Genomic DNA, 26,222 nt, shown 5'->3' with positions numbered 1-26,222 from the left:
TGGGACTACAGGCGCCTGCCACCACGCCCGGCTAATTTTTTTTGTATTTTTAGTAGAGACGGGGTTTCACTGTGTTCGCCAGGATGGTCTTGTTCTCCTGACCTCGTGATCCGCCCGCCTCGGCCTCCCAAAGTGCTGGGATTACAGGCGTGAGCCACCGTGCCTGGCCAGGCTGGCTAATTTTTGTACTTTTAGTAGAGATGGGGTTTCACTATGCTGGCCAGGCAGGTCTCGAACTCCTGACCTCAGGTTATCGAACCACCTCAGCCTCCTGAAGTGCTGAGATTACTGCAACCTCCATCTCCTGAGTTCAAATGATTCTCCTGCCTCAGCCTCCCGAGTAGCTGGAATTACAAGCATGAGCCACCACGCCCAGCTATTTTTTTTTTTTTTTTTTTTTTTTTTTTTTTTTTTAAGACGGAGTTTCACTCTTGTTGCCCAGGCTGGAGTGCAATGGTGTGATCTCCAGCTCACCGCAACCTCCGCCTCCCGGGTTCAAGGGATTCTCCTGTCTCAGCCTCCCAAGAAGCTGGGATTACAGGCATGTGCCACCACACCTGACTAATTTTGTATTTTTAGTGGAGACGGGGTTTCTCCATGTTTGTCAGGGTGGTCTCGCCTGGTGGTCTCGCCAGATGAATCTGGACATAGCTCAAGATTTCCTGAATTTCCTAAGCCTTTCTGGGCAAGAAGCACCTAGTGATTTTCTATTTTGTTTAATTAATTTTTTTGAGATGGAGTTTTGTTCTTGTTGCCCAGGCTGGAGTTCAGTGGCACGATCTCAGCTCACTGCAGCCTCCGTCTCCCAAGTTCAAGCGATTCTCCTGCCTCAGCCTCCTGAGTAGCTGGGATTACAGGCACACACTACCACGCCCGGCTAATTTTTGTATTTTTAGTAGAGACGGGGTGTCACCATGTTGCCCAGGCTGGTCTTGACCTCCTGACCTCAGGTGATCCACTTGCCTTGGCCTCCCAAAGTGCTAGGATTACAGGCATGAGCCACCTTGTCCGGTGTGATTTTCTGTTTTAAAAACCACCATCCAGAGTGGTGAGGTTCACATTCATTGGATGGGCCTGAACTGGGAGCGGACTCTCACATGCATTTGAGGACCAATCACAGGATAACTAGGAGGAATGGAAAAATGAATGGGAGTGTACAAAGCTCCCTTTTTAGGCCAGCTTAGTTGCCTGCAGCTGTGACCTGGACACTTCTATTCACTAATGCTCTCTGGCAACGAGATATACTGATAAACACACACTAATCACACCCTGGAAGAAAATAAAGGGGGTGTAAAGGTAAGGTTTTATGTAAACAATTACAGTCCATGAGCAGCAAGTTCTAAAGTGCTGTGACTTTTGGGAAGAAGAGAAGCAACAGCTGTTAACTGCAGGGCAGCTACCGCCGTTCATCCCAATTCCTCTTGGCACTGTTCCCACTGAGGACCATGGATACAGCAAACAAATGTTTATTTCAAGGCAACTCGCTTCATTTAAACTAGTGGTTCTTCACTTCCAGAATGCATCGGGTCACCCAGGGAGCTTTTAAAAAATACAAATACTCAAGCCCTATCCAGAGAGATTCTGAGTCAATTGTCTGTAATGAGGCCCTGAGATTTTGCTTTTATTTCTGTGTTTCAAATGCAGGAACCATGGATTTAAACCATCATCTTGAGTCATCATCAAAGGACAGGACATGGGAAACAATTAAGGGAGATTCAATCATCCTCGTCTCCTGAGGTAAGAGATGAACAAAATAGTGTCTCTCTCCATGCTTCTGACATTTTTGCCTATCTCCTCTTTGATGTCAAAACTTCCTGGAGTTATCCAGCCTCGCCAGCTTCCTACAACTGGGGGAGAGCTAACCTGTCTTGTGTGATTCATCTGATTATGAATCCAGGCTCTGACTACATCGTATGTCTAGTTTGGTTCAGTGAAACATTAACCCGCTTCTCTTTATCGTGGATTGTGGCAGGTTTCGTGTGACGATGAAGTCCAGTTATTTCTTGGACAGAGTGGGTATGCGCCCAGGCTGATTTCCTGAGGGTGGAGTGGGAGGGGCTGGGCATAAACTTGTTTAGGTGTGTCTTAGGGTGTAAGGCTCAGGGTTCATCTTGGTAAATGTTTTACCAGAAGAACCTGTTCTAGTCTCTTTTCCATGTCTTCCTTTGGGAAAGTGAGTTTAAACGGAGCCTTCTAAAGTTTCCAAGTGGATAGTTGTTGTACCCCTGGCTTTCTGAGTGGGTGAGGGTCAGCCCAGGCATGAGGCTGTGCAGATATTTCTGATCGTTTCTCAACTCCCAGAGAGCTGCCGTCTCAAGGAGGAAGTTTCTCTTTACTCTCCACTCTTTGCTTCTTCTTTGCTCCCAAAATATGGTCCCCGAAGGAAGGACCAGTGCTTTTGCCTAGCTGGCCACCTGGCACTTGGCCATCTAATTTGGAGAGTGCAGGAATGGTGAAATGGAATCAGGGCCAGAAGGCTTGGAGAAAAGCTTTGGTGGGAGAACATCCATGCATGAGCTTTGGCAGCTTTGTCTTGGAACTGAAAGTAATCATGCTTAGATTCAGCAAATAACACCCATGACACTACATCTGCATCTTTTTAAAAGTTACACTACATTTTTCATAAGCATGGAAAGGGCTGATGAGAATGTTGTAGGTTGATGAATTTTTTAAAAAGTTTATCTGTGAGATATTAGGAGATACATTAAAAGTGGCTCATTTTCTTTTTTTTTTTCTTTTTTTTGAGATGGAGTCGTGCTATCACCCAGGCTGGAGTGCAGTGGCATGATCTCAGCTCACTGCAGCCTCTGCCTCCCAGGATCAAGCAATTCTCCCTGCTTCAGCCTCCCCCGAGTAGCTGGGATTACAGCACCATGCCCAGCTAATTTTTGTATTTTCAGTAGAGAGGGAGTTTCCCCATGTTGGCCGAGGCTGGTCTCGAACTTTCAACTTTAGGTGATCCGCCTGCCTCGGGCTCTGCACCCGGCTGTGACTCATTTTCAATAAAGCTCAAATCTTGACTTTGAATTAATATATAGGGCTCACCTTGGGCTTTCACCACCCCCTCTACAGCAGTGTTTTAATGAAGTTGTTATGAGAAAGGAAAGTATTTTCTGCATTGTTTATTGAGAGAGAGAGAGAACTTTATACATTAGGAACTAGTGCACTTAAATTATGTGACAGATGACCTTAAAAACTAGAGGTATTGTCAACAATACAACTTCAATTTTATATTATTACAGTTACTGATGTTTTTAAAATAATGTAAACAAAAATGTAGATAAGTTATACCAAAACAAAAGGAAATAACATCAAAAAAACAGAGAGAACACATATAAGTTAGCACATTAGGTACTACAAATAACACAAAGTGATATAACAACCCAGACCCAAAATTTTAGTCATTTCTGTACTGTGTGAGCAGATATAAGAAAAAATGGCATAGATCAGACCCAGGAGCTAGAGAACAAGTTGTGCAGAAGTTTTTGATGTCACCGTGTTCAATACTCTCCATTTGCAACCTAAGCATTTTCTTTTTTTCGCAACCTAAGCGTTGTTTTTTTTTTTTTTTAAAGAGATGGGGTCTCGCTATCTTGCCCAGACTTGTCTTGAACTCCTGGGCTCCAGTGATCCTCCCACCCTGGCCTCCCAAAGAGCTGGGATTACAGGCGTGAGCCACTGTGGCCAGTCACTTTCCCTCCTTTGACCATTCCTTCTTTTAGCTACTATTCCTAAGAAACAGATTTAAAATATATATCTTCTAGGGTAGGCTAGTAGCTCTTCACATTAAGATTCTACTTCTTTTTTTGTTTGTTTTTTTGAGATGGGTCTCACCATATTGTGTAGGCTCCTGGGCTCAAGCCATCTACCCACCTCAGCCTCCCAAATAGCTGGGACTGTAGGCACATGCCACCATGCCCAGCGTAACAGTAAGATTCTGATAGGTGACCAAAGCTAGAACCTAGGCCTCCAGCAGCCAAAGCCTAATTTGATAGCTCAGTGGACACACAAAGCTAATTTGATAGCTCACGCCACACAAAGAGACATTTTTATCACAATTTAGCTAAGAGGCTTCCCACTTCTTATTTGGAAAACAGGTGGCAAAATAAAAAGAAAACCTTCGAAAGGTGAAGGATAAGAAAATCCTTGTGTTTGTGTAATTTTGAACCTGAAAAGGTTAAGTTCACTGACTTTACAGATTCAATTCTGGATGGCTGGTTTTTATTTCTCTACCCATTGGCCTTGGTGACATCATGACATTCCCGAGTTTGGTTAATGAAAGCAAACAAACAAATAAACAAAAGAGCGATTTAAGAACAGCATAAAACAAAGTGAAAACATTACGTGGTTGCATCTATTTCCTGGTAAAAGTGCTAACGGCACTAAGAAGCCAATGTTTCTACCATTCCACTTTAACGATGTGTTTCCGACATGATTCCCTTTACTCCTTTACTCCTGAGGTTAAGGCACACCAGGCTGAACAAGGTGAGAGGTCTGACATGCATCACGGAATGCACAGGCTCCAAGAGCATCTATGTGAAGACTAGCCAGTGGGGAAGAAGCAAAGGGATCCAGGCTTTGCTTGGATCCCTTGAAGGGTCCTGCAGGCTTCAAGTGGTTCAGACAGACTAGACTAGAAGCATGAGACAATACTATAAGGCACTCCTACAAGAGACACAAGGGAAGGCCAACATGGAGAAGGAGCCACAGGTCCCAGCTGTCCACTAGCTGGTTTATTAGCCATGAGGCCTGCCTCTGGGCTGGGGCTCAGAACTAGGGGCAAGGAAGATCTGGGGAAAACAGAGAGGCTGGTTTGCAGCTTCACGGCTAATAGGAGGGAGCCCTCCCAAGAGTTAGGAGTTGCTGTGAGTTGCTGTAGGTGCCTGAATCTTCTACTCTGGGCAACAACCAGCTTCATTCAACGTCTCGAACTTCATTCAATGTCTTGTCTTTCTAACAAGACGAGCAGTCAATGGCTTCCCTTTTCACCGGGACAATCCGAAGCAAAATAGCAGTTGTCTCACTTGAGTTTAGCAATGCCTTCTGTCACACCAGTGGCCACTTACGAGGACAGTGCCACAAAACATGATCATTTGGAACCTTTTTTTTTTTTTTTTTTTTTTGAGACCGAGCCTTGCACTGTCACCCAGGCTGGAGTGCAGTGGCGCGATCTCGGCTCACTGCAACCTCCACCTCCCAGGTTCAAGCGATTCTCCTGCCTCAGTCTCCCAAGTAGCTGGGATTACAGGCATCCACCACAACGCTTGGCTAATTTTTGTATTTTTAGTAAAGAGGGGGTTTCACCATGTTGGCCAGGCTGGCCTCAAACTCCTGACCTCAAGTGATCCACCCACCTTGGCCTTCAAAGTGCTTGGATTACAGGCATGAGCCACCATGCACAGCCTAATTTTTGTACTTTTAGTAGAGACCTGATTTCACCATTTTTTGGCCCGGCTGGTCTTAAAACTCCTGCCCCCAAAGTGCTGGGATTACAGGCGTGCCACCAATCCTGGCCAAGTGGAACCCACTTTAAATAAAACTGACAACTACTGGCATGCTTAGGAGGGTATCCCATACTCTTGTCTTTTACCTAGAGTTTAACAATGACTTGGATTTTGCCTCACCCATGCATCCATTAAAAAGCACTAAGGAAAGACCCTTGAGTCAGAGATTTTTGAATCCAGTGAAATTAGAATCGTCTACCAATAAGGAGACTGCTGGGTGCTAGACTAAAGGAGACTGCTGGGTGCTAGACTTAACTGTCGAAACACCGTTCCACGTGACAGAAATCAACACTTGTCTGTTTACATTAACTCAGCAGAGCTTATTCACGCGTCACTGGATTCGACCTACTTGACTCAGGGTCGGAAGAGTGGTACAAGGTGTGCGACATACGAAGCTCCTAATGCCTGTCACTAACAAGTGACACGGAGGCAGGGGAAACGGAGAGTGCCGCTACGGATTCAGGTCATGCCAGGGAGGGGGGCTCTTTCAGTCTTGCTCCAACCTTTCCACATTTTCACATTATTTCAGAGTAAGAAAAGAAGTGGTGCAGCAAACTCAAGAAATAAAGTGGGCAAAAGTTATACACATCTCTATTTACTAGGAGAAGTAAAAAAAATAAAATAACCCCTGTGTTGAAACCAGGCAGTATTGGAATCAGGAGGTGAAGATTTGTTTCATAATCTAGTGATTTCAGGAGAGTGTCAGATCAACGGAGATGAATAATTCTGCACAAACACACGAGCAACAGCATTGGCTTGACTCTAAAGGAGGAGCAGAATGCCCTCTACTTCCTCTGCTAATGCCCCTCTGCAGAAAATGTTCAGTGTGTGTGGCATCAAAATTAATTTATGGACGGCCTTTTTTAGCCAATGGGTAGAGAACCAACTCCCAGATTTGCAAGCCCAGCCTCTCTGAGGAAGCACAGAAAATAACTATCCAATGTCCACGTTCAGTGTGTACACACGACACACAGAGACAAAAACAGAGGCCAGGCTCCGTCAAACGACACACTCTGGCTGAGCAAAGGCTGCATTCGGCAACTAGCGTGGTATAAACACCTCGGATCTCACTGCAGCCGGAAGGAAGTCACGGCATAGTCCCTTTTCAGGAGTCTGAGGGATATCACTTGTGTTGCAAACCACAGATCCCAAGTATTAGACGTATTCCCTTCTTGGTGGAGGCCTACTCTAGAAGAATCAAAAGTGATGACCCTCTCAGTGAATCCAATGGTAAAGCTCCTAACTAGGTGACATTTTAGCACTATAGACGTAAAAATGACTATGGTGCAGTCCCTAGAAAAGGCAGTGAAGCAAAGGGGGCCGCTGAGAGTTTACATGGTTTTCATATAAAGAGGCTTTTAACTTTGGAAAAAGCGGGCCTGGAAAGAACACTACTCCCATTCCAGTTGACTGCTTTTTAAGTACTTTGTGGCCTTCCTGCCGCGGTGCAAAATGAGGTCTATTTTAGGAACTGGCTTCTTTACTGCGGGGTTAGATGCCAACATTTCACCAGGGTTGGACGATCTCACACATGAGTTTCTGGCACTTTTAGGAGGGATTTCCTCAAGTGATACACTAGGGAGTGAGCCTTTCAGCAAAAAGCGGTTCCCCGGAGTCAGTTGCCAGCTCCGGGAGATTAATTGGCCATTTTTTCATGTTTTATGTGCAAGATATTTAATATGGGATGAAAAATGGAACACGAGGAAAAGCAGGTATTAGTTGGGTCTGAAAGAGGTGGTAATCCACAGATTTGCTTTTGTTTCGACAGTTTCTAAGCAGTGGAACAATTACCTAACAGTGCACCAAATAATTTGTTAAGAGTTGAAAACAGTAAGGGCGTTCATGTGCGCCAAGGCATTCTGGGCTGAAAACAGCAATTCTGAATTTTCATGGCAGACCCAACTCCTAAGCTGGCTCCACTCTGTCCTATCAGATTTTGGTGGTGGTGGCAGAGAATGTCACAGGCTTGTGGCTGGCACCGACCAAGCTGTCAGGGTTGTATGAAAAGGAGAGGAAACAGGAGTAGCTGGACATGGATCCAGCTCTGGGTAGCTGATAGTGATAACACATCGATTTTTTTTCGCTTTTGAAAATAAGTAGAAAATGATGTGGATGGAAAGTCCTCGTTAGGAGTTTACAGGGACTGCTCATATTTAGCAGGGCCCTCTGAATGGGGACTGGTGAAAACAAAGATGTTTTGAACAGGGATCCAGAATTTCGCCCTTGACTCTCGGCAGGTATGACCCTGGGTGCCTGTGAGCTAGGAAAGGAAATTCTGTACGTCGGGCAGACTTGTTACAAGGGGAGGAGATGGCCCTGCACTTCAGGTCTCCAGATGCAGTGTGCTGGGAACGGCCTCGCTGACAGTTGGAATCACGGATACATTAATTACAGCGAAGGCAAAAGTAAGCTACAGTGACAGGGAACTGGGGGCGGAGGGAGAAGGCACTTTGCCATGGGAGCACATCTGTTTTATAATAAGCAGGTCTATAATTCTCTTGTGAAAGATCATGTTCTGCTATCTTCTCTGAGGCTGGAAAATATAAATACTGTATTTTACCAAGGGGAGGAGGAAAGGAGATGATCAAATTTGTTTGCCTGTTGCCAAGTGTTTGAGATTTTCCACCCTTTTTCTTTTGTGTGCAACGTTCTCTTTAACTAGAGTGGGGGGAAAGTCAACCTGCTTTTCTAAGGGTAAAAGGCACCGTGAGGCGTCTCATGAATAGGGCCCTGGCCTTTTAACAAGTTTTCAAGCCTTGGTTGCTGCTACTGTATAGTCAGAAAATAAATGCATGTGTGGTGCTGAGCTATTAAGGTGAAATGTGTGGTCTGGGGCCAAAGGAACTGGTGTGGGTTGAGAGGTAAAATGCTTACATCTAACTGCATGAAAGTCAGTCTGAAATATCACATCTCTAGATGGACGGAAGTATCATGAGTTGGGGTCTTGGGGAAGCGGGGTGTGGGGGAAAGGAGCAATGGGGTTGAATGTACCAAGTATTTTGTGAGCCACTGATCCTAATAGCAGCAAAACTACTAAACCATGAAGACATAGAAGGCATCTGCTCAGCACGAAAGATACAGAATCTTCTCATAACATCTACTGAGAACTGTTTCATTATAAATGTATTTTCCTGCTCTAGAGAGAGTTAAGGGGAAAGAATGGGAGCTGTCAGGGTCCCAGGGCTATCCTACCTGCCGTTTTGGTCACAGTGACTGCCACGCGCTCTTCCAAGGGCACTGCAGCGGGAGAACGCTACCTGCCAAATAGCAAAGCAGCTCTCTCTCTTACTCCTATTGTTTATTTTAGCACTCTTTGCTTTACTTCAAGGTGGCAATTATATATGTGTGTGTGTACATACATATTTATTTAAATAATATTAGATCTAATTCATTAATTATACTTGTAAGTTTGGTATTTTCTTAATAGTCCAAAGTTGATATTTTGAAGTTCTACATTACTCTGATTTTTTAAACAAAAAAATGAGAAAGCAGGAACGGTTACATTGACAAAGGTCAAAATGAAAGTGCAGGAAGAACAATGAGAAATAAAGCACTTAAAACGAATAGGTAGGAACTGCCTACACAGGATTCTGAGAAAAGAAACTAAAACGACCCTCTCTGTGAATATACGTACCATACAGCCCTATCTACCAGTCTACACGCCGATGTCTTTAATACACTCCCAGGACATTTCTTCCGGCCAGCATCATGAGAATCATAAATACCAACCATGGTCACCCGTTGAAAACTGTTCTTCAGAAAGCCATGTGTACAGCCTGGAAAACATGGTGGAGTGTCACATCATCAGGCAGGTGTTGGGATTCGTACCGGCAGACAGACGGACAACACGCAGTTATTGGTCGCAGAGGTTTCTTCTCTTCTCGGGGAAAAAACTTCTGAGATTAACTTCAAAACCAGAACCAGCTCTCCTCATAAATTAGGGGTGTATGCTTTCTGTCAGAGGGAGCTTGGCTCCTGTTTCCAGCCATTCGGCTCTGCTTAGGTGATTCCCCGCCTCCGCGGGAGGAACTGAGGCGGGAGCGCCAGGGACAGCAGGTCCTGGAAGGACCCAGCCGTCTCTTGTGTTTTGAAGGTTTTCTTATGAAACAGATGATGATGGGTGCCTGCCTCAGTTACCTCAGCCTCTGTGAAGGCTAAAAATAAATAACACAAAAATAACCTAAATCACTGTTTTGTGCAGGAAATGCTTCCTCTTGTGTCTTGGGTAATAAAATGTCCCGAGAGACAGAAAAAAACGTCTGAACTATAAAGCATTGTGTAGACCACGTTTTGTCTGGGAGCAAGCAGCTGAAATTCTTGGCTAAGTGTAATCCAGCTATTGGTAGCTTCTCAAGCCACAGAGGTTCTGTGGATCGTTTGGACAATGATGTACACAGAGCATACGTACAGGACGTATAGGTATTTGTGCATATATAAATAAATATATATCTCTCTCTATATCTAGCTGAAGAGGAGACATACTCTTCTTCCAAAGGGGTCTAACTGGCTAGTTAGGAAGCCGCTCTGGGGCTGATGGGTTGTTGACTGGTGCATCCCTGGCCTTCGGGGCGGCCGGAGTCAGGTGTTCTGGTAGGACAGCTCGAACATGGTGCAAGCCTCCTCTAGACTCTCGTCCATGTTCAGTCTCTGCCAGAAAGACTTCTGCTTCTTCTGCAGCTCTCGGCGAACACACCTCGGGCAGGGGACAGACTTTTCTTTGCATTCAGAATGGAAAACGGCTCCACAGCTTTCACACCTGCAAAAGTCAACCATGGATATGATGAGCAAGACTGAAGCCAGCAAGACAAACGGGAAGCCCTGTGGCCTCGGGTGCAGCTGGCGGCAGAATCTACTGTTCTGGACAACCCTGCCAATGGGAAGAGAAATGACTCACTGAAATGAACTGTTTGCTTTTCCAAAATGCTCAAGGTTGAATTTCACTTGAAAAACATTTTTGCTTTTCTGATCTGAACTAAGGCTTATGAGTCGGGGGGAGTCCGCAGTCACCCAGCAATTCTGGTCATAGTGACAATGGACAGAACACCAGAAGCTCTCCATTGAGAAGGGAGTGGGGCAGTGACTCTAGGGTGAAGTCACCCTAGAAATGAGGGGGGAGTGCCTCGTGAAAACGCTCGGCACACCAGTGACAGCCACCGCGTTACATCTGTGGCAAGGTAGCTTTCTACATCCGTTAACACGAGCTAAGTGGTTCTGTTAACTAGCTGCCTTTATTTGACAGTTTGAAAAGATAAAATGACACATTTTCATTTTCTGAATGACATCCTGTGGTCTATGAAATCTTGTGAGTTTTTTAAAAATTAGGAAAAAACTCCTACCTTTGTAAGTCTACTTTTATAACATGAGCGTGAACATTAAAGCAGGAGACAGTGGGGAGAACACATTTTCCCAACAATATGACAGATATTGTCATTTGTAGAGAGGAAACATTCCAGGTGGATGACTCGTTTGTTGTTCGGCTTGGTGGAAACCTGCACGGGAGTCTGAATAACTTGTTTTTACAGCAAAGTTTTTATTTATTTATTTATTTTTTTGGAGATAGTGTCTCATTCTGTCACTCAGGCTGGAGTCCAGTGGTGTGACCTCAGCTCACTGCACCCTCCACCTCCTGGGCTCACGTGATCCTCCCACCTCAGCCTCCTGAGTAGCTGGGACTATAGGCACCCACCACCAAACCTGGCTAATTTTTGTATTTTTAGTAGAGACGGAGTTTTGCCATGTTGGCCAGGCTGGTCTGGAACTCCTGACTTCAGGTGATCCACCCGCCTTGGTCTCCCAAAGTGCTGGGATTACAGGCATGAGCCACTGCATTTGGTCTGCAAAGCTTTTAATAATGAGTAACTGACAAGCTCAAATACAGCTGCTCCAGTGAGTGGTTTGCCGATATGGACTGAGTTTTCATCCTTCCATAAGGGTAACAGGAAACTTGTACCAAGTCCTAGGAGCCCAGGGAATTGTGCCCGCGTAATTTTGTTCAGCCTGCAGCATTCAGGGAGGGTCCAGAACTGGACTGGGTTCAAAGAGGGTTGCGAAGGAACCAGTCCCGAGGGCTCAGCCTCAGGCTTCTTTTGCTTTTTCCATAGGTCTTGAGTTTCAGTGTGGGTGCAGGATGGTCTTGGGGACATTATCTCCTAGTCTGCCACTGACATACCCCAGCACCATTCAGGACCCAGAGGGCTTAGTGAAAGGAAGATCTTTCTACCCACTCTCATACCTTGGAGAGGAGGCAGTGACTTGGATGGAGAGACACTGTTGTGAGGAGTGGGGGTTGGAAGGGGGAGAAAGAGAGAGAGTGTGTGCGTGTATGTGTGTATGTGCGTGTACACCTATTCCAGCGGAGGGACAGGAAGACAGGACTTCCTTCACCCAGCAGCTCTACCCCCAGCTTAGCTCTCTGGGTCAAGTGAAGTGAGCCGGCAAGGAGCTTCACATCAATTTCTGGCTGTGTGACTGCTATGAACTGAACTGTGTCTCTGTTATTCATATGTTGAACCCCTTACCCACAATGTGACTATATTTGGAGACACTGTGCTTAGGAGGCAATTAAGATTAAATGAGGTTGGCCAGGCGTGGCAGCTCACGCCTATAATCTCAGCACTTTGGGAGGTTGAAGCAAGCGGATCACCTGAGGTCAGGAGTTTGAGACCAGCCTCGCCAACATGGTGAAACTGCGACTCTACTGAAAATACAAAATTAGTAGGGTGTGGTGACGCACGCCTGTAATCCCAGCTACTTGGGAGGCTGAGGCAGGAGAATTGCTTAAACCCGGGAGGTGTTGGTTTGTGGAGAGTCAAGATCACGCCACTGCACTCTAGCCTAGGTGACAAGAGCAAAACTGTGTCTCAAAAACAAAAAAAGATTAAATGAGGTCATGAGGGTGAGACCCTGATCCAAGCTCATAAGTGTCCTTAGAAGGAGAGCACGGGGAGCTTGCTCTCCCCAACTCCGCATGCCTCAGAGGCAGTGCCATGTGGGCACACACAGAGAAGGGGTCCTCTGCAAGCCAGGAGGAGAGGCCTCGCCAGAAACCAACCCTGCTGGCACCTTGATCTGAAACTTCCAGCCTCCAGAACTGGGGGCAACACATTTCTGTTGTCTAAGCCACCCAGTCTGTCGTATTCCATGTGACAGTCTGAGTAGACTAATGACCTTAAGCAAGTCACGTTGCCTTTCTGAGCTTCCTGCGCTTCAGTGTCCTTATCAGCTAATTGGAGACTACATAGCACCCACCTCTTGCGGTGCTGCGAGCCTCAGGTAACATCATGGATGCAGTGTATTCCCAGTTCCTGGCCGTGGTGGGAAGTGCTTAGCAAACAGCAAGGACTGCTCCGGCCAGGGTGCCCCTCAGGCTGCCTGCTGCCTTCTGTATGGCTGCATTGCAGCCTGACTTCACCCATGTCACTATGGAGACCTGAGGACATCTCAGTCAACCCCCTCCTTGCCTAGATGAGAAAAGAGACTCCAAGAGGGTTAGGGATTGCCTACCGGAGACACGGTGAGTTGGAGACAGAGTTGTGACTGGAGCCCAGGGCTCCTGGCAGCCCAGCCAAGGCTCTTACCGAGCGCCACACTGCCTGGCTGAGGCCTGGCCATCCCAATGAGAGCAGGGAGTTATCGCATAGGGAAACGTGGGGCTTCTGGTCAGAACACCTGTGTCAAACCACAAATCCTTCTTTGTAGCTGAGTGACAGTGGGCAAGTTACCACTTAAGTTCTCGGTGCTTTGGTTTTCTCATTTGTAAAATGCTGCTCATGGTGAACCCTTTCCTATTCACTGGGTTGCTGTGAGACTAAAATGAGAAACATACTTGTGGCTCACGCCTATAATCCCAGCATTTTGGGAGGCCGAGGCGAGTGGATCACGAGGTCAGGTGATCCAGACTATCCTGGCTAACACGGTGAAACCCCGTCTCAGCTAAAAATACAAAAAAAAAAAAAAAAAAAAAAATTAGCCGGGCGTGGTGGCGGGCACCTGTAGTCCCAGCTACTCGGGAGGCTGTGGCAGAAGAATGGCGTGAACCAAGGAGGCGGAGCTTGCAGTGAGATGAGATCGCGTCACTGCACTCCAGCCTGGGTGACAAAGTGAGACTCCATCTCAAAAAAAATTTTAAAAAAATAAAAAAATAAAACATAAAAAGAAACATACTTGTAAGTGGAAGGACTATGCAAAGGCTGTGATGCCACCCCTCACAGGTGACTCTAGTACCCATCTCCTTGACACAGGCGCTATCCTGGACATGGCAGGGTCACCTCTAGCATCTTCCTCTTCCCAGTCCCCTCCTCCTTCCAGTGAGGATAAAGGTCAGACCCATGTCTTCTAGAGCCTCTCTCATCTGGGCCAGCTCCTTCCTAGTGGCAATGGCTTTGTCCCCACTGGTCACACCTCTGTAACCTTCTATCACTAAAGTGACACTAATGGTAGCTTTATCATATAAATTTCCTCCTTTCAGCCCCCTTTCCCCTGCTGGGTTAGTCAGTGATTTATACACCTAGGGATGTAGCCCCAGGGCAGTGATTGATAAGGAGGAAAAACCCTGGGTTCCTTCAGTACCACTCCCTTATCTCTGCTGATACCAGGCTCCAGTGAGTGAACAGATTGAGTCTTATCGGATATTTCTGGTGCAACAAACACCCATGGGGTGATGGAAGAGCTGAGCGCACCTGCTCTTTCTAACCAAAGGTCAGTAACTGAAAAAAAAGCATGAGATAAAAAAAAAAAAAATTAATGATTTCAAAATAGAACAAAATCCTATTTTCTAACAATTTGTAACCCAGCAGGTATCTTTTAAACTGTAGTATGGATAGATTGATCAATGACCTTTCCAAATTCTGAGAATCTATAGTTAATCCCTCCCCCAACCCTTTTCTCTTTAAAGGAAAAGAATAAGACGAGGAAAAGGAAGGAGAAAGGGAAATTGTTCTCTTACATAAGATTTATGGAGCCCTGTAATAAAAATGTAAAGTTCAGGATAAATATTTACATTAAAAAATGTAATATATGGGAGTGTTCCTCTTTGAGAATAGGATTTTATTTTCTTACTTTAAAAAGATTCATTGGCCGAGTGCAGTGGCTCATGCCTGTAATCCCAGCACTTTGGGAGGCCGAGGCAGGCGGATCACCTGAGGTCAGGAGATCAAGACCAGCCTGGCCAACATGGTGAAACCCCGTCTCTACTAAAAATACAAAAATTAGCTGGGCATGGTGGCGGGTGCCTGTAGTCCCAGCTACTCGGGAGGCTGAGGCAGGAGAATCGCTGAAACCCGGGAGGCAGAGGCTGTAGTGAGCTGAGATTGCACCACTGCACTCCAGCCTGGGCGACAGAGCAAGACACCATCTCAGGAAAAAAAAAAAAAAAAAAAAAAAAAAAGATTCGTTGGTCCTCCTTAGTGCTCACTGAGTTCCTTGACTGTATTTAAAATATGATTTAGCACATACAACTTTTCAGGAACACATCTTTCATATAAGGCAAATCTGCCAATGTAATCATCTCTGCTGAAAATTGCAACAGGTAATGAAAGAGAAATGTCCCTTTGGTGTTCCTGTGTGATACATCAAATGAAAGCTGGTTTCTTCATTTCTGAGTCATCCAGTCCAGCGATGAGCAGTTTCACTGCTTGCTGGATGTTGCTGAACATCACAGCAAACAAAGACCGACGTCCTCCCTTTGCAGTGTCCGTAACTGCAGGGAGACATTTGTTATTGACCAAAGTCATCCAATGTGTTTTTTTTTTTTTTTCTTCTTGAAAACATTCATTGCTTCACTTTTTTTCACACCTAGGGATCTCAGCCTTGGCACCACTGACATTTTGGGTGATAATCCTTTGATGTGATGGGGTGTCCTGTGTATCAGAGGATGTGTAGCAGTAACCCTGGCCTCTATCGACTAGATGCCAGTAGCCACATCACCCCCTCCTCCCAGTTATGACAACCAGCAATATCTCCAAACACTGCCAAATGCCTCTGGAGGGCAAAACCATCCCTGTGGACAACCTTGACCTAATCTAGTGAAAAATGCATCACAGAGGGGGTACCCAGGTACACCATACTGAATTTGCAAGTGTCACCTGCTGGCTTACGTTCTTACCAACCAATAAGGTCCAGTGTACTGTACTTATTCATTTAACTTTCACAAATACATATGTTAAACACATCATTTGATAAAATAGTTGAAACCACTAATATTAATATTAACCAAACAGTGATTTCTGTTACTTCTAATGGCAAAAACCGCACTTGCTGTCGCACGAACCTAAATGGAAATCATTTAGAACATCATTTAAGAAGTCAATATCAGTGACACAATTCTGTGCATCACTCAGTCACTCCCTATTGACCCACTCTGATTTTTCTTTTTTTTTTTTTTTGAGATGAAGTTTTGCTCTTGAGGTTAGAGTGCAATGGTGCAATCTTGGCTCACGGCAACCTCCACCTCCTGGGTTCAAGCGATTCTCCTGCCTCAGTCCCCCCAGTAGCTGGGATTACAGGCATGCGCCACCATGCCCAGATAATTTTGTATTTTTATTTTATTTTTTTATTTTTTTATTTTTTTATTTTATTTTTTATTTTTTTATTTTTTTTGAGACGGAGTCTCGCTCTGCCGCCCAGGCTGGAGTGCAGTGGCCGGATCTCAGCTCACTGCAGGCTCCGCCTCCCGGGTTCACGCAATTCTCCTGCCTCAGCCTCCCCAGTAGCTGGGACTACAGGCGCCCGCCACCTCTCCCGGCTAGTTTTTTTTGTATTTTTTAGTAGAGACGGGGTTTCACCGTGTCAGCCAGGATGGTCTCGATCTCCTGACCTCGTGATCCGCCCGCCTCGGCCTCCCAAAGTGCTGGGATTACAGGCTTGAGCCACCGCGCCCGGCCAATTTTGTATTTTTAGTAGAGACGAGGTTTCTCCATGTTGGTTAGGCTTGTCTCGAACTCCTGACCTCAGGTGATCCGCCCACCTCGGCCTCCGAAAGTGCTGGGATTACAAGCGTAAGCCACTGCGCCCAGCCTGACTTTTCAATTCTATCTAAAAGCCGTCTTGGTAGCGCGTCTTAGTCCCATGTATTTGCTCTTTGGCCAGGAACCTCTGGGCTGTTTCTCTGTTGTATTTTCTGCTTCTTTATGTCCTACCTGGGCCATCTAGCAAATCAAAGCTAAAACTTTTACATCTACTTCATAAAATAAATTGCTTTTACGCAACTGTGAAGTTGGTTTCAACAGCTTTTTTTTTTTTTTTCTTTTTTCTGAGGTGGAGTTTCACTGTTGTTGCCCAGGCTGGAGTGCAGTGGTACGATCTCGGCTCACTGCAACCTCTGCCTTCCGGTTTCAAGCTATTCTCCTGCCTCAACCTCCCGAGTAGCTGAGATTACAGGTGCCCGCCACCACGCCCGGCTAATTTTTTTTGTATTTTTAGTAGAGACGGGGTTTCACTGTCTCATGTTGGCCAGGCTGGTCTTGAACTCCTGACCTCGTGATCCATTCGCCTTGGCTTCCCAAAGTGCTGGGATTATAGGTGTGAGCCACTACGCCTGGCCAGTTTCAACAACTTCTGCAGTAAAACGGAGACCAACACTACTTCAGTGGGGTGCTTACTGCACAGAAGAGACCTCAGCTTGAGTGAGGAGCCCCGAGTCCTCGGCCCAGGTTGGCCTTGGTGTCATAGGGGTCTTCGGTAAGTTACTTTATCTCTAAACCTCACTCTCCACAGAAGTAAAAGATAAGCTTGGGTTAGATGATATCTAAAGTTTCTTCCAACTTGCAGATTTTGTGCAGGATTTGAGGGGCTGAGGGAGCTACTCTGGGTCGTACTCTCCTCTCTCCAAACTGTCTTGCTCCAAGGTCTGTGGGTGAATGAGTAGGAACGTAGCTTTGCCACCTCCCCAGAGAGTCTCAAACTCATAAGCTGAGACTGCATGAGATAAACCTTAAGGGGTAAAGTATTACTTTTTATTTTATTTATTTGCACTGATTAATCAAGCCATGAAATAGCTTATATGAACTAGTATATACAGCTCTGACTCTCAGGAATTTGGCCAAAAGGAACTGACTTTGCCCCTATTTAATAAAATTTCAATTAAAAATTAAGGGTTCCTTTTTAAGCCTTCTCCCAATCCTCATCAGTACCCCTTCTTCCCAAGCAAAAAAAAGGTAATTGTTAAATGTTGTCAAGTTTTTTTGTGGGGGTGGGGACGAGGAGGGCCAGCTAGAGACGACAGCCATTTACCAGCCTATGTGGAAGTATGTTTGTGTTTTAACTGTTGGGACAGCTGCACCAGAGTTAACTGGGTGCATGTCAACACTGGATACACCACAAGACATGGGACCAGGAAGCGGGGACTGGAGTTCGGCTTCTGTGGATGCTCTTGGGGGCACTCCTAATTATCCGTGTGTGCCCTGTCAAACTGGTCCCCTTCCTTGGGATAGGAGCAGCGGAATATCTCCCCCATTTTGGGGTAGCATAAATCTCACTTTGAATTTCAATAAAAGCACCATATGCATGCCTGGAATCCCAGCTACTTAGGAGGCTGAGGCAGGAGAATCACTTGAACCCAGGAGGCAGAGGTTGCAGTGAGCCGAGATCATGCCACTGCACTCCAGCTTGGGCGACAGAGAGAGACTCTGTCTAAAAAAAAAAAAGCACCATGGAATGAGACTATATATTTTATGAAGTCTTTGACCCAAACATTAGCTTACTGACCCATAGCAAGTGAAGAAGAAGTTCATACCCTGGAAATCTAATAGTCCATCACCAAGAGATAGGCCAGACATGATGCTCTTATTGTAGCTATTGAAACCAGGAAAATGAACCTGCTGCAAACTAGCAGAACTAAGTATGTGCAGGGGGAAAAGGTTTGCTTCTCAAATGTTATGGCAAAGAAGCAAGAATTCCTGGCTGCAGACAGTTTCCTGTTGTGGAATGCTGATGATGTGAGACCAATTAGAGACAGGCCCAGTGGCTTTGTCTGCACCCTTCCAGATTCTAGCTGCACACAGGGAGGTCACAGGAAACTGCTAAAGGCGCCTGCCCCGTGTTGAGGTCACTGAAATGCTTCTGCTATGTTCATGTTGGGTTCTTCTCCTGCTGCATTTTTATTTTTGGCTCAGGCAATGGCCTCAGATACTTCACTTGGATTGAAATTCAGGCTTCAGTTTGGTTGGATCTCTGACAAGCAAAAGGACAGGCCTGCAGAGCAGGGCAGAGCCTTGGCTGGTTTCCACTCTGCAGAGCCCACAACGAATGGGGTGGGGCTCAGAAATAAGTGCACGTTATCAGGCATGTGAGTGCGGTTTTGCGTATGGTTACTATGCAAGGCACCCCATACAGTCACTAGCTATTGTTTTTTCCAAAAAACCAAGATGATTACTTAAATCTCTTAGCTAAGGAGGGTACTTACTGGATCCTGGTTATTTAAATGTTTTGGGTTGGTGTTTTCTTTTGTTATTGTGTAAGTAAACATAAGCAAGCAATTTTTAATTTGCTTGAATAGGAAATCAGCCAATATCATGTATAGTTTATGCTTCCATGTGAACCTATGTGCTATGCATGTACTTATAGACATATACAGGATACTAGACATTCTAAGGTAAAATGAATTAAATATGATTAATAGGATTAATTTAGCTGTGCCTGGCTAAATTAAGCCATAATTCCAGCACTTTGGGAGGCTGCAGCAGGCAGATTGCCTGAGATCAGGAGCTCGAGATCAGCCTGGCCAACATGGTGAAACCCTGTCTCTACTAAAAATACAAAAATTAGCCGGCGTGGCGGCTCATGTTTGTAATCCCAGCTACTTGGGAACCTGACGCAGGAGAATCGCTTGAACCTGGGAGGCGGAGGTGGCAGTGAGCCGAGATTGCACTACTGCACTCCAGTCTGGGCAACAGAGTGAGACTTCATCTCAAAAAAATAAAATAAAATAAAATTACAACAGTTCTCCCATTGTGTGTGTGTGTTTTTTTTTTTTTTTTTGAGATGGAGTCAGGCTGGTCTTGTACTCCTGACCTCGTGATCCGCCCGCCTTGGCCTCCCAAAGTGCTGGGATTGCAGGTGTGAGCCACGGTGCCCAGCAAGTTCTCCCTTTTTGTTTTTTTTGTTGAGGTTACGTCTCGCTCTGTCACCCAGGCTGGAGTGCAATGGTGAGATCTCAGCTCACTGCAACCTCCGCATCCCAGGTTCAAGCGATTCTCCTGCCTTAGCCTCCTGAGTAGCTGGGATTACAGGCGCGTGCCACCACACCCAGCTAATTTTTGTATTTTTAGTAGAGACGGAGTTTCACCATGTTGGTCAGACTGGTCTCAAACTTCTGACCTCGTGATCTGCCCGCCTTGGCCTTCCAAAGTGCTGGGATTACAGGCGTGAGCCACTGTGCCTGAGTTCTCCCTTTTTTTTTTTTTTTTTTTCTGAGACAGAGTTTCATTCTTGTTGCCCAGGCTGGAGTGCTGTGGCACAATCTCAGCTCACTGCAACCTCCACCTCCTTGGTTCAAGTGATTCTCGTGCCTCAGCCTCCTGAGTAGCTGGGATTACAGGCGTGCGCCACCACACCCGGCTAATTTTTTGTATTTTTAGTAGAGACGGGGTTTTCCATGTTGGTCAGGCTGGTCTCAAACTCCCGACCTCAGGTGATCCGCCTGCCTTGGCCTCCCAAAGTGCTGAGATTACAGGCGTGAGCAATTTTTCCATTTTTATTAAGTCAGTCAGTAAGAAAATAATAGATATAATATAATATAATATAATATAATATAATATAATAACTGGAGGTTTATCTGGTTCCAGAGCTAGTAAGCCTACTTGATTCCAGTGTTCTCGTGAATGTGGCCCTATTTCTGTTACTAGCAACTTGGTCCTTTAAGTTACTCAACACGTGCTCAAATACCTGCTAAGACCCAAATCCGGGAAGAACAATTGGTATGTCCTGCAATGATCTTTTTATCTACACTTTAAGCCCCAGAGTTAATTAAGGAGAGGCTTTCCCTGATGGCAGCCCACAAAGCATTTGCACTTTTAGTTTGTAAACCAAGTTCAGCTAAATAACTTTGACAAAAGCTTTACTTAAATCTTGGCTTTAAAATAGAATGTAAATAAGGGTTAATTAATTCATTTGTTAATTTTGCTACCCTACTGGGGACGTTAACTCACTGTCATCTTTTGTGCAAATGCTTAATGACTGCTTCCTGCTAATTTGTGGATGGTGACTGAACTTCTCAGTTATATTCTAAGAATGTGTATAAAATTATAATAGATTTCACCTTGATGAAATAGTTTTCTTGGGAAAGGGAAAATGAATATTTCTGATGCTTCTAAGTTTTTATTTTAAGGTTCATCTGGTAATTAATATAATTCTCAAGAAACAAATACCCATCTTGGTATTTAGGCAAATCTGTTTAATATTAGACAAAGTAAAGGAACTGATGGAGGATTTAAACATTTTTAACCATTTCTGGGAAAAAGCTAGACTATATTATAATTGTAGCCATAGAGAACTATAAACAAGAGAAATGGTTTTCTGTAGAAATTCCTAAAGTGGTTTAAAATGCCTAAGAGCCCAAGGGGTGTTTAGAATTGTCTTGCTACATCTAAGATGAAGGGAGTGAATATGAGATTATTAGGCCAATGCAGATTCAAACAAATGATATTGGTTTACATATGAACTTCTCATGATTTACCAGTCTACCTTTTTAATGTAAAATTGAAACATTTACCTGGCAAGTTTTTGAGGTAAGTCTTTTAAAAAGAAATAATAGAGTCCCATTCAGAGTCTTGGGTGGGTATCTTCCTGTTACATTATTATTTCTTTTTATGAGCAGCATGATTAGTTGCTTAGGAATAAGTTACTGGTTACTGATGTAAATTTAGGAGAAAGGCATTTAAATAAAAGACCTAAACTGTTTTGCCATTACTTTAGATTATTCTATTTGTCTCTCTAAGACAATGCTCTTAAAAGATGGTAACTATAATTTTCTAATACTCAATTTATTCTAGGCTGGTTGTGCTGAAAGTGTGGTCCCTGGACCAAATGTGATGCAGCCAAGCCAGCATCACTAGAGAATGTGTTAGAAAGGAGTTCAAGACCTGGGCAACATAGGGAGATCCCATGTCTACAAAAATAGAAAAAAATTAGCTGGGTATGGTAGTGCACACCTGTGGTCCCAGCTCCTGGGGAGGCTGAGGTGGGAAGATTGCTTGAGACTGGGAGGTCGAGGCTACAGTAAGCCATGATGGTGCCACTGCATTCCAGCCTGGGCAACAGAGTGAGACCCTGTCTCTAAATAAATAAATAAATAAAATAAAGGCTAATTATTGGGTCTCCCTCTAGACTTAGTGAATCATAAACTCTGGGGTGGGGCCCAGCAATCTGTGTTTTAACAAGTCCTCCTCGGAATTCTGATGAACACAAAAGTTTGAGAACTACACTTCTAAGTCAATCATTGGTAAGGACAGCAAGACTCTTATTTGTCATATAATATATTTAAAACAAAAAATATGAACTTTGCAAAATGAAAATAGGAGGTGATATTAACTAATGTGGGTTTTGTTTTTTGTTTTAGAGACAGGGTCTTGCTCTGTTGCCCAGGCTGGAGTGCAAGTGTGATCATAGTTCACTGCAGCCTCGAACTGCTGGACTCAAGGGGTCCTCCCACCTCCGCCTCCCAAGTATTAATAGCTGGGACTACAAGTGTGTGCCACTACGACTGGCTAATTAAAGAAAACATTGTTTTTGCAGAGACAAGTTTCTGCTATATTGCCCAGGCTGGGCTCAAACTCCTGGCTTCAGTGGATCTCCTGCCTTGGCCTCCCCTAGTGTTGTGATAACAGGTGTGAGCCACCATGCCCGGCCAACTATTGTTTTTACATAGGACTTTACATTTCATATCTATTAATATTTTCTCATCATAGGTTAAAATCTAATTTTGCTTTAATTATAATATGGAGTTGTTCATGCAGTTTTTGGCCATTTGCATATTCTTTCAGTAAATCGGTTCATGTTCTCCACCCATTTTCTATTGATATTTTACAAATTTTTATTATTTATTTATTTATTTATTTTTGAGACCGAGTCTCGCTCTGTCGCCCAAGCTGGAGTGCAATGGTGCGATCTCGGCTCACTGCAACCTCCACCTCCCAGGTTCAAGCGATTCTCCTGTCTCGCCCTCCCCCAGTAGCTGGGACTACAGGCGCATGCCACCACACCCAGCTGATTTTTTATTTTTATTTTTAGTGGAGACGGGGTTTCACCATGTTAGCCAGGATGGTCTCGATCTACTGACCTCGTGATCCGCCCACCTCGGCCTCCCAAAGTGCTAGGATTACAGGTGTGAGCCACTGCACCCGGCTATTTTACTAATTTTTAAATATATCTTTCATATTAAGGAAATCAATACTTCGTCATGTGTTGAAATTATTTCTCCAAGTTTCCTGTTTGTGTTTGTCTTTATCTATAGAATTTTAAGCATTTAACACTTTTTATGTTTTTGTTTTTGTTTTTCAGACAGAGTCTCCGTTACTCAGGCTGGAGTGCAATAGTGTGATCTCGGCTCACTGCAACCTCCGCCTCCCGGGTTCAAGTGATTCTCATGTCTCAGCCTCTCAGGTAGCTGGGATTACAGGTGTGTGCCACCATGCCTGGCTAATTTTTGAATTTTTTTTTTTTGAGACGGAGTCTCGCTCTGTCGCCCAGGCTGGAGTGCAGTGGCGGGATCTCGGCTCACTGCAAGTTCCGCCTCCCGGGTTTACGCCATTCTCCTGCCTCAGCCTCCCGAGTAGCTGGGACTACAGGCGCCCGCCACCTCGCCCGGCTAGTTTTTTTTGTATTTTTTTAGTAGAGACGGGGTTTCACCCCTTTAGCCAGGATGGTCTCGATCTCCTGACCTCGTGATCCGCCCGTCTCGGCCTCCCAAAGTGCTGGGATTACAGGCTTGAGCCACCGTGCCTGGCCTATTTTTGTATTTTTAGTAAAGACAGGGTTTCACCATGTTGGCCAGGCAGGTCTCAAACTCCTGACCTCAACTGATCCACCTGCTTTGGCTTCCCAAAGTGCTGGGATTACAGGCACCCGGACAACTTTTTATGTATTTAAAAGCATTTTGCTTCCATGGCTTAGAAAGTCCTTTCACACTTTAATATTTTAAAAATAATAGGCCAGGAGTGGAGGCTCATGCCTGTAATCCCAGCCCTTTCGGAGGCTGAGGTGGGTGGATCACGAGGTCAGGAGTTTGAGACCAGCCTGACCAACATGGTGAAACCCCGTCTCTACTAAAAATACAAAAATTAGCCAGGCGTGGTGATGCGCGCTTGTGATCCCAGCTACTTGGGAGGCTGAGGCATGAGAATGGCTTCAACCCCGGAGGTGGAGGTTGCAGTGAGCCAAGGTCGCGCCATTGCACTCCAGCCTGGGTGACAGAGCGAGACTCCATCTCAAAAAAAAAAAAAAAAAAAAAAAAAAAAAAAAATATATATATATATATATATATTCACCACCGTTTCTTTCTAGTACATTTCTAGTACTTTGTGGGCTTCATTTATTTTTACATTAAAATCTTTGATCCACCTAGAATTTATCTTGATGTAAGGAGTATGGGCAGCATTATTTTCCTTTTTCCAAATGGCTAATTAGTTCCCAATTCCTTTTATGGAATAATACATTTTTTTGTTCCACCAATTTGCTATGCCACCTTTATCATAGATTAAATTCCCATATTACTTGGGTCTATTTCCATACTTTATGAATCTTTTTGACTCTTGTCTAGTGATCTTTGTATCCTTATTCCCATTATATTGTTTGACAATACATTTTTATATCTGATAGAAAGTCTCCCTTCATGTACATAAAACTTCAAGAAGTCAAATTCTATATAATTGTATATTAAATATACTAGGGAAGTTTACTGCCCCGATCTTTATATTATAGTTTTATTTATAAGGTTTATTTAAAATGAGATGCATCTGTATAATAAACACTTCAGGTAGTTAAGAATTAATCTTGGCTTTAGATATTGGACTTTCTGAAAATCTCAGATGCTTTTCATTTTTATATAAGGATAAAGGTACAAGTTTGGTGGGTTAAACTAATTAGACTGATTCTTTATATGTTTATAAAATTAGCAAACATGGTTCAATTGTTTAATAATGTATACACTTTTAATAATTAAAATTACTCTACTTTGCATGAACCAAACATGTATTACCTTGGAAAAATACTGCAATAATGCTTTCAGCCTGATATATATTAACATTGAAAGAGGGAAGAAGGGACAGCAAAGCATGTTTTAGCAGTCCCTTTCATTTAGTGAGAACATTCGTTGGAACTTTTGTTTCCATTCTGCGTATTGGTAAATGTTGGATGGAACTGATAGTCACAATAATAAGAACAGTTCTGCTGCATGCCCAAGCCATAAGCTGATATGTAAGAAGTCACTGAAAACCTTATTTTTTTCAACACCACACATACTCATAAAACAGAAATATGACAGAGAAGGCTAAATAGCAGTATTTCAGCAAAGGAATCTCTCAAAGGGAGCAGCAGTCACATTGGGAGCCCAATTTGAGCTTCTAACTTAGGCTGAAACATCCAGCTGTGCTAAGTAAGAACTAAGTTTTTTCTGTTTTATTGAGATAGGGTCCCATTCCATCGCCCAAGCTGGAGTGCAGTGGTGCGATCACGGCTCACGGCAACCTCCACCTCCTGGGCTCAAGTGATCTTCCCTCCCACCCCAGCTATCAGGGTAGCTGAAGCTACAGGTGCACACCACCACGGCTGGCTCATTTTTGTATTTTTTTGAGAGATGGGGTCTCACCATGTTGCCCAGGCTGGTCTCAAACTCCTAGGCTCAAGTGATCCGCCTGTCTCAGCCTCACAAAGTGTTGGCCTCCTTTGGCCTCCGAAAGTGTTGACCTCCCAAAGTGTTGAGCCACCGGTGGCACCAGGGGCTTTTCCTTTTCATTGTCTTTGGGTAGCAGCCTGCCTGAGCAAACTCCCCAGACCGCTCTCTGAGAAAAAGTGAGGTAACAAACTAATGGCGGGGGGGTTAGCCTGGGAGAAGGAGACTTGAGTACTGCTTGTAGGTACTTTGTAAGTATTAAAGTCCGCCTAATTAGATCTCTCACTTTTAAACAGTATATCTTAAATGTGCTTTTAGGGAAGCCAGAGGAAGGGAAAAGTCATCTTGCTTGCTGCTTTGACATTCACATCATCTCTGTCCCTAAGCCCCTGAGCTGGTGCTTATGTCAAGCACTGCAGGAAAACCACGCTCCGCCCAAGAGGCTGTTACCTCAGGCCTCTGAGCTCATTCCATGCCGTGCTCCCTCCCCGACTCCTGTGTCTTCTGCTACCAAGGGAAATTTGCTTGTCTCTTTGCAATCTATAGAGTTTGAAGATTTTCTTTCCAATCATTGATATAAATTGCTTTTTCCTCAGTCTTTTCATTTAAATTTCCTTTCTCTCCACCATCAAACATTTGCTTTCTAGAAAAAAACGTGGAATTTGGGGCGGGAGTGGTGGCTCATTCCTGTAATCCCAGCAATTTGGGAGGCCAGGGCAGGAGGATTGCTTGAGCCCAGGAGTTGGAGACCAGTCTGAGCAACATATTGAGATCTTGTCTCCACAGATAAATTAACCAAGCATGGTGGCGTGCATCTGTAGTCCCTGTTACCTGGGAGGCTGAGGCTGGAGGGTCACCTAAGCCTGGGAGGTGGAGGTTGCAGTGAGCCCTGATAG

General features: G+C 44.6%; 1 protein-coding gene across 3 annotated transcripts in view; it reads right to left on the bottom strand.

Annotated features, from left to right (window-relative positions):
• Positions 1-8,816: 8,816 nt before the first annotated feature.
• PLEKHM3 (pleckstrin homology domain containing M3) overlaps positions 8,817-26,222 on the bottom strand; it is a 205,454-nt gene continuing 188,048 nt past the window's right edge. For all 3 annotated transcript variants that reach the window (XM_050752639.1, XM_050752640.1, XM_050752638.1), the window contains one exon: positions 8,817-10,260. In XM_050752639.1, coding sequence (XP_050608596.1) covers positions 10,083-10,260 — 178 coding nt within the window. In that variant the 3' untranslated portion in view covers positions 8,817-10,082. The remainder of the gene's footprint in view (positions 10,261-26,222) is intronic.

Source organism: Macaca thibetana, chromosome 12 (assembly GCF_024542745.1).
Source record: "Macaca thibetana thibetana isolate TM-01 chromosome 12, ASM2454274v1, whole genome shotgun sequence".
Classification (NCBI taxonomy): domain Eukaryota; kingdom Metazoa; phylum Chordata; class Mammalia; order Primates; family Cercopithecidae; genus Macaca; species Macaca thibetana.
This window is presented reverse-complemented; position numbering and strand designations above follow the sequence as displayed.